Here is a 9,345-nt window from a genome sequence, read left to right on the forward strand (position 1 = left end):
AAAAAGAAGAAAGCAAAACCAAAAAACAAAAACATATCAATTTTTAAATACCTAATGCAATTCGGACAAGGGACGGGTCCCCCAGAAATTTTTTAGTGTCAAGATGAGGAGGTTCCCCCCAAATGTCTTCCAAAACATTTACAAAGGCCTGCTCGACCTCATCGATCATCTCCCATGTATATTGAGACACCATTACATTTTGTTGCCAACACAAGGGAAAGGCAGACTCATCATTTGCTTCCAGAAAAAACGGCCGAGCTCCCTCAACTGCTCGGACCTTAAAAAAGTAATTTTTGAAATCCCTAAAGGACTCGTCATACATGAAAAAAATTTTATCTCCTTGGGCAGATCTAAAGAAAACCCATGAGGCTTTCTTTTTTGAAGAAGCACCGGGCTTAGTCAAAACAAACAGATAAAGAAAAAGGGTCTGAGAATGAGTAACGTCTAACTCTTGGCAAAGAAGCTGAAAGATCTTGATAAAACCCCAAGAGTTCGGATGGAGTTGGGATGGAGCTACATTACACGACCACAGCAGATCGGTCTCAAAGGAAGTAAAAGGAAAAGTGATATTCAACTGGCTGAAAAAATAATCATAAGCGTAAAAGAAAGTGCGCTCCCCCCGGGTCATAACAGGAAAGCAAACCCTCTCCTCGGAATCAGGTGCTACCAATTCATAGTTCCCTTCCTGATCTCTACTCTTACAGAGGCAGTGATGTTTCCTAAGCTCCACACAGAACTCAGCATTCACCACAGAAACACACATTAACACAAGGGAATCCAACCAATCGGACATCTCCTCAGGAACCTTAGAAGACGTCTCTACAATATTTTTGCGAGAACACATGGCCAACTAGTCCTACAAACAAGAAAGAAAATGGATTACTAAAAAACATCTCAGACAAATATGACACAGAGCAATACAAGCAACAAAAGGAAACCCCAGGACCTACACTAAAGATCCAGGGGCATCCTTTGGAAGCAAGTTATGGAATAAGGACTCAGGGAAACCTACAAGTCTACATCTCTACACATCCTAACAGAAAGATAATCTCCTTCTCAACAAAAGCGACACTCTGAGAAGAAAGCCATAAAGCTGCAAATCAAAAGTCATCAAAACAACTACCTCCCTAACTCACAGTCTCGGCTTATCAACAAACGGAACTACCAAACAACGAAAGTATCAAGAAGAAAATCAAAACGAGCCATCAGAAAGAATCGTTACTTTCTACAAAGGTTCATCAGCAAAACTATCAAACACAGCAAAAGTCATCAAAAGGAGCAAACCATTCTGGTAAAGAAAACAGGTTCATAAAAATCAGAAAAACATGCAGCACAGCAACAAGTAAGCACGACAACGCAAAAAGGTTCAAGCTTCCCAAACATGCATTCAAGCAAAAAAAAAGAAGCTTCGAAGGAAACTAAGAAATAGAAACCGGAATCGCCTTTCAGAGCAAAGAAAGCACCAACGATCACCAAACAACGTCGTAGGGAGAAACGCGAAAAAATACAAATATTCAGGCGAAAACAAAAAGTGAGAAAGAAAAGGGGAAGTTATGAAACAGAGAAGAGAAACCGTTTTTTGGGAAAAAGTTAAAAAAAAAAACAAAGAAACGGAACATTAAAAAAGAATTAATGAGGTTATTAAACCTTCGCACATTCCCAAAGCAAGGGGACGCGCGTTTTCAAAAGAGTAAAATTCAAAAGGAAACGTTCCGCATTCAAAGGAGAACTCTACAAAGAAGAAGTCGACAAATTGCTCGAGTTCGGCTTCACCAGAGAAGGATCGAAGTCCTAAAAGTAAGACTCGACCTCAAAAAAGACCGAGCTCGAGCAGGGGCACTGTTCATACCCTGGATCGAGCTGTCTGACCCGGGATGATTAGCAACGAGACGACCGACATCTTCAAGTCAAACTACCCGACCTCTTCTCAAAGAGCTTGGCCAAACCGCCAGAAAAGCTCAATAAAAGGGCCCAAATAGAGGAACACGACCCAAATCCAAAGGCAGCCCAAGCCCATGGAGATAACGGCGGTTCCCACGAAAGATAAGATAACTAACTTATCTTATCTGAAAATGTCACTTTACACCATTATAAATACACTGGAGCACCCAGATATAACTCATACTCTGATTCTACTAAAAATCTGCTTAATACCCTTACTAACTTAAGCATCGGAGTCCCTTGCAGGTACCACCACCCTCCGGTGACAAAGGATCAACACCTCCACCAAGTCCTACAAGTCGGACGCAACAGCTCCGACCAGTACAGAAGATCTCGTCCGAGATCGACCTACAGTTTCAGGTAACCCTCGGAACAGTAACAAATTATAGTTTTATTAAAACTATTTAAAAAGACTTAGTTCCACCAAGAGTGGAATTGTTTGCTTGATTTGTATTGATAGGTAGAGTGAATATAAAAAAAAGATTGAATAGATTAGACAGCGTTACTCACCAGAATAATGTTTGTGTTTTATGTAAAAAAGAGGTGAAATATATTCACCACTTGTTTCTTGGTTGCAAGTTTACTTGAAAGGTTTGGTGCACATGATTATCTGATTTTTGAAGACTATGGTCCTTCTTAAGCACATTGAAGGAACACTTTGAGAGTTGGATAGATGTACAGAATAGAAAGGAGATGGACAAAAAGTAATTGGTATATTTTTTTTGCAATTATTTAGAATGTTTAGATGGAAAGGAAAAGAAGAATTTTTTAGAACAAGAAAGCAGGTGTTGAGAAAACTGTTAGGAACTCATTTCAGAACTACAAGGAGTGAAATAGAGTAAATCCCTTTTGTTCATTTCAGACTACAAAGAGTGAAAAAAAGAGAATCCCTTTTGTTATTAATGGCAATACCAAAGATGACAATGAAATTTTTGTGTTCTCTTTATTTTCTATTTTTGTTTAGTTTATCTCTGTCGCTCCATTTTATTGTGTTGAGCTGTCATGTTAAAAAATAAAAGTTAGAGAGGGAGAGATACAAATGTGTATACATTTAGGTTTGCAAGAGAACACAAAAAAGTCTTTTCAACATAAAATTTTCAAATAAAAAATTTTCATCTAAACCCTTTAAAATGGCAAAATTTCAAAGAACACAACTGAATTCCATGAATTTTTGAAATCAAAGCATTTCTCTTATATTTAAATTTTAAAAAAGGATTTGTCTCATTTTATTGTATTCCAAACACACTTATAGGGAGTTCAAACTCAACTTAGCTTCATCTATCATTTGCATCGCCATTGTTACTTGACTAAAAAAGAATGTGGCCATTCAGTTAAGGTACAAAAGATGCATGCACGTGGCAGCTTTTTATATTGAATTCATTGAATCTATTACTCTGGTGTTATTTAGGATTTTTCATCTATAGAACAGTATGAGTCTTATATTAATATCCAAATTGCAAGTGATCAGTCCATTAACAACATCACCTAAAGCACAAGATTGATGATCAATTCTTCAATGAAAGATACCTATATGTCCACGACAATCTTTGCATCGAGTTGAGAGAATTCTTCGAAAAAGGCCTTGAAATGCTCATAGGAATGCTTGACATCATCTACAGCACACATTTCTCGTATGCTATGCATCGACAACTGCGGTGCACCTACATCAACAGTACGAATGCCCACGCCGCTTGCAAGAATGGGGCCAATGGTTGAACCGCAAGCCGTGTCATTGCGAACCACAAAGTCCTGCATCAACATGTTATAATTTATTTCCACTGATAAACAACTACTATCCTTCAGTGTTATTTATGATGATTCAGCTCTCAATAGGGTAACAATGCCTGTTCCATTCTGAGAGAAGAGAAGGAAAAGAAAAAAGAAATGAAAAGATACTAAAACATTTCACTTAACAGACCTGTACAGGAAGCTTATGCACTGATGCTATCTCCCTGAATATGAAGGATGTGACTGCATTAGTGGCATATCTTTGATTTGCATTGTGTTTAATGACAAGCCCTCCATGCAATTTAGGCTGATGGTTCTCTTCATGTTTGTCCTAACAAGAGCAACGGAATTAATCTGAATATGTATTATAGATCATAATCATAAAAGCTTACCCCAACTTTTCACATGCACCAGAAAAGACATACCATGTAATTGGGGTGTAGTGCATGCGCCATATCAGCAGAAACAAGGAAGCTTCTCTGAATAGCTTTCTCAAGCATCTGAGAAAATCAGCATAATGACACAAGTCAATACAAAAAGCCCGATCAGGTGTCATTCCATAATAAAATATCATGAACAGTCCTCTTATACATGATGCAAAGAACAACTTATAGATTGATACAATAATCCATTAGGAAAGTTGAAATAGTCACAGCTCCATTTCCTGTTAAACGTCTCCTACATACAATATAGAATGATAGGATGTTCACAGAAAAGGTAACAAGAATCATCCCTGTAGTCCTTTAAGTATGAAAATGAACAAATAAGATAGTTGCATATTACCTGGGTCTCTGACCTAAAGGAATTTGTAACCCGGGATACCGCATCTAGCATGACTGGAGAGCCAGCTCCTTGGGCAGAATTAGACCCACATTCTTCATGATCAAACAAAGCTACCATTCTAACACCAGTCTCTTCTTCGAGACTGGTTTCAGAGGATGTAGCATCTATCAATGCCTGTCAGTTAAAATAAGATAATCAACCATTTATTTTTAAAAGAAAAAAAAATCAATCTAGCAAATAAACAAAACCATTGCACACTTTTTATGATTACATTCGAATTACAAAGCAGACAGCTACATAATCTTAAGATCCAAAAGCTAAAGTCAACATTTCCTTCTCTCACAAGTATCCTTTGTTAGTCATACATATGAATTTGGTGTCGTTAAAAATCTGTCTCCACCCACTCCTTTTCCAAAAAAGGGAATATATGTCAATGGATGTTCAGTTGAATACAAATTTTTCCATCAGACTGGGAAATTTTCCAAATTCAAAACAGAATTTTTGGCATAATCAATTTTTAACATGATCGGAAGCAAAATTTTTATCATAACATAATCAGTTAATTACAAGCAAAATACATAATCATAACTCATAATCAGAATTTTTTAACACAATCAAATTTTTTTTTAACATAATCAGTGAGCAGAAGTAAAACCAAGTAGAAGCAGAATGAAACAAAAGCAAAATGAAACAGAAGCAGAAGCAAGATGAAGTGTTGAATTCGGTTCTCCTGGAATCTGAATCGAGACCTGTAGGTCCAACAACATCGGTCCAAGCCGAGAGGATGTTGACATCAGGAGCAATCAAATCTGGTTTGAGAATCTCAAGGTTCAAGCCGTTAGGTCCTCTTGCAGAGAACGATGCCACAAGCAGTGCTGATTTGATTCCGAAGATCGTTCCTTTGAATTCGAGAGTTGCAGTAGGGTTTGCGGTAGATGAGATGTAGGATTTGATCATGTCGCCTTCATCTGCGCCCACGGCGCATGTCGGGATGAGGTGAGCATCGCCGACGAGACCCTCACCATTGGAGATTCCGTTTGTGAGGATCATTTCAACTCCACCAGCTTTCTTCACCACCAAAATTGGCAACCCTAGGGCTACATCCCCGATCGCAAACCACGATTTTTCCTCTCACTAGTCTTAGATCCAGTGAATTCTTCATGCGGAATGAATTAGATAGAACACCAGATTTCCTAGGGTACACTAATTGGTTCATTTTCCCCCTCAATGGAGCTCGAAGTGGTGGATTCGATGGAAGAGGTGAATGGCGTGGAAGAGGGAGAAGGAGGAGAGTAGAGGTTTTTTTATTTTATGTTAAGGGCACTTTTGTAATTTAAAAAATAAAAGATGTTATCTTTTAGGTTTTTTTATTTTATGTGTAGTATATACGTTTTATTTAACGGAATATTCCGTTAACTTTAACTTTTTGTAATGGTAGGGACTCAATTACAAATTTTGATATGGCATAGGGATTCAATTAAAAAGAAAAAAAAGTATAGGGATCTAGTTGAAAATTTGGTGAAACTATAGGGACCGGCAGAGTAATTAAACCTAACAATAACAATAACCAAGACTTGTTCAGTTAAAGTGGGTCTAACTACATGGATTCCGATGATACATACACCAAGCCTCTTAATTTGGCAGCGAAGATGCAGATAATCATGATCTAACTAAATTGAACTCAAACCATGGATGCAATAACTACAAACAGAATAATACAATATCAGGAAACAAACCATCTTCTGCCCTCATGGAAGAACACTAAACAGAATTCTGAAAATTTTCATTATCTATGGTATATACCTCATCCCTATATCCTCTATCATTACAAAATTGAGTAAGTAGAGAAGAAAAAAATTACTGTACTTGAACTATTGATCGCTTAGTTAACACTTATTTATGAAGGGCACCAAATTCAAGTTTAAGCAGTTCATTGGCTGTAGTGCAGCAGCTCTTCACTCAAACATAGATTACAATGATGTTGTGAAATGATTGGGTAGTGATGTTTTTTTCTGCTTTGTCTTCACACTATAAGGTAAATATTTTTGGGATGGTAGGTATCAAACGGAAAGGCATAGTTCAAAAAGAATATTATAATTCAAAATTCATATCTATACACGTGAACCTGAAACTTGAGAAAACAATTTATGTAAAACTTAAACCTTCAAGGAGCAAAATGACATGCAGAGGTTATCAAGCCGTCCTGAAAATATGAATTCCTGTGCAGCTCCAGCAATTACACTTGGTTGGGTATCACAAGCATGCAATTCAAAATCACAAATGTCTTCTGGTTCACACCCAAGCTTGTTTGCAAGCAACTGGGGAAAAGAAAAACAAGATAATTACCAAGAGTTAGAACCAAGTTGAAATCTGCAAGTAGTGTGAAATAGATGTCAAAAGGAAATGTAACTGAAACACCTATCAAAAAGAAGGCACTATGAATTTCAAAACCTGCTAACCTGCAGTAGAAGAGAATGGTGTTTAGTATTGGTAGTGTCAGTTTTATCATTTGCTTTCTTTCCACTTTCAGCTGAATCATTTTCAGGGACAGCTTTATTCAGTTCTGCCTGCAAGACAAAACTCAACCCCATTAAATGTATAAAAGCTAAATCAAATAACTAATAAGAAAGTAAGAAACACTTTGCATCTTAATAAGCAATGCTGGTGGAAACTTATTCTTTAGTTAACTAGATACAAGTATTAGTGCTAAAAAACACAATGCACCATAACACAAAGATGGCTTTCAGTAAGGTGCAACTAAACGCTAATAATTCTATATAAATCATTTTGCCACCTCATCAAGAATGATTCTTATTAAACAAGATATGCATCTTTAACCATTAATTGAACTCGCTAAGACTCTAGCTACATGCAGTCAAATAGATTGCAACTCGGGTAAAGTAATTATTTCAAAATATAATTCAATCTTTAACTTGATGCATTATACCTGGGCATCTCAATCTAATCATTTTCTTTTGTCCTTAGCAAAATCATAAACATAGCAAAGGTATGAGTATTAGTGTATTACATATCCTGTGGCAGAAGCATGAACTTTGTTTAAATCCAGTATTACCTTCACCGATGTAGCCAAGACAGGAAGAAGATGAGATTGAGCATTAGGTTTGAATCCATCACTATTAACATTCCTGATCAAACAAGCAGCGTGTTTCTAAAGAGTCAACAAACAACGGAAGAATGTGATAATCAAAGCAAACAAAAAAAAAGGCAAAAATACAAACAAGAATGATGCGTATTTTCGAAGAAGACCTGTCCAAGTGAATAGCCAAAGTAGGGATCCTCATTATTGGTTCCTCAATTCTAACAAGCCGATGCGCATAAGAAGAGGCAGAACCCTCTTTTCTTTCTCGAATGATTACCCTCCCAGCAATGGTCAAATCCCTATCAAACCATGTATGCCACAAGCCACCACCATAAGTCTGAACCCCAACCTCCAAATATCCACCTTTAGTCACCTACCCCAAAAGAAAACCCATGTCATGTTTATGTCCAAAATTTAATTAAGCCCCCAAATTCATGTTTGATCTATATATTAAATTTTGTGCATAAATGAGACTTATACTCTGATGCACAAATACTTCATTTTTACTCAAGTATGTGTATATGCATCAAATACGGCTAACTTATTAAATCTGTGATTAATCTTTTTATGAAATTGCCTAGCATCATATTCATTCAATATTCGAATTAGTATTTGTGCTTCACAGGACTAATATGACTGATATTTACTTCTAAATAAATCAAATCAAATCAAATCAATGAAAACTAGATACCTTGGTGACGGGCTTGAGTTTGAGACAAGGGCTATCAGTATGAGCACCCACAATGTGGAAACCATTTCCAGCAACATACCTAACGACAAAATTCGAGAACACAGAACTAAGCACAAAATTTGAAACAAATGCTGAAAATAAAAGCGACTAGGGATAAGAAAGTAGAAGCACCTCTGACCAATGGCAAAAGCGACGATGGTAGAATGATTCCTGGTGAAGAAGTACTTTTTTCCAGCTTTCAAATTCCAAACTTCCTTTTCCGAAAGCTGGTCAAAACCTGCGCTTCGCAAACGGTTCTTCGCCTCCTCTGAAACAAAGAGTTAGATTAAATTAAAGTAATATCAGAATGTATCGAGTGAATACAACTGAATCAAGAAAGCAGTTTTCTTTTATCTGGGTAATTGTTATTACCGACGGCGTGAAAAGCAGTTGGAGAAGCATTGAGGAAGGCAACAAGATCGGAAGCGACATCGTTCTTGTGTTGTTGCTTCGCCATCGTGGCAGGGGTTTTGCTTCGAAAGGTTTTGCGACTGCGAGAGTGAGAGTGCACGCGACTTTGTGTAGTCAGCTACTTAGCTCCGAGAGTCGTATCGCGGTGCTGCTAGCATTTCGACACAAACAAGTTTAATAAATGTACCATACGATAAAATTAGGTGGTTTTTTTTTTTAAGATAATAGGTTATCTATCAATCTATCTGTCTATTCTATTATATAAAAATCGAATTTCTATACTTAATAATGGAATTAAAGTAACATACTTCTAAAAGTATTTTTTAATTTATTTCTTTTAATTTTGTAAAATAAATCAATTATAACTAATTAATGATATTAATTAATTAATTTGATTAAATATTTAAATCTCATAATTTATTATAATTTATATAAATTAATTAATTATAATTAATTATATCAATTAATTAATTTAATTAATTATATTAATTATTTTATTTAATTTGATTGAAATAAATATCAATTTATTTTAGTAAATAATAAAAATGATAATGAAATACATGAATTAATTTAATTAGTTTATTTTTTTTAATGTCATCTATTTATACGAAATCATAATGTGTTTTTTATTCATTCGTTCTCTTTTATATCT

The 9,345-nt window shown here is 36.0% G+C and overlaps 1 protein-coding gene across 1 annotated transcript; it reads right to left on the reverse strand.

Moving 5' to 3' along the window:
* Positions 1-3,187: 3,187 nt before the first annotated feature.
* On the reverse strand, positions 3,188-8,864 carry LOC130942104 (probable aspartyl aminopeptidase). Its single transcript, XM_057870798.1, has 11 exons — positions 8,655-8,864; positions 8,415-8,550; positions 8,244-8,322; positions 7,720-7,925; positions 7,526-7,598; positions 6,912-7,019; positions 6,615-6,770; positions 4,453-4,626; positions 4,095-4,169; positions 3,860-4,000; positions 3,188-3,690 (listed from the first exon to the last, which is right to left on the reverse strand). The coding sequence occupies exons 1-11, from the start codon at positions 8,737-8,739 to the stop codon at positions 3,469-3,471; spliced, it is 1,455 nt and encodes a 484-aa protein (XP_057726781.1). The 5' UTR covers positions 8,740-8,864; the 3' UTR covers positions 3,188-3,468.
* Positions 8,865-9,345: the final 481 nt, after the last annotated feature.

Source organism: Arachis stenosperma, chromosome 1 (assembly GCF_014773155.1).
Source record: "Arachis stenosperma cultivar V10309 chromosome 1, arast.V10309.gnm1.PFL2, whole genome shotgun sequence".
Lineage (NCBI taxonomy): Eukaryota > Viridiplantae > Streptophyta > Magnoliopsida > Fabales > Fabaceae > Arachis > Arachis stenosperma.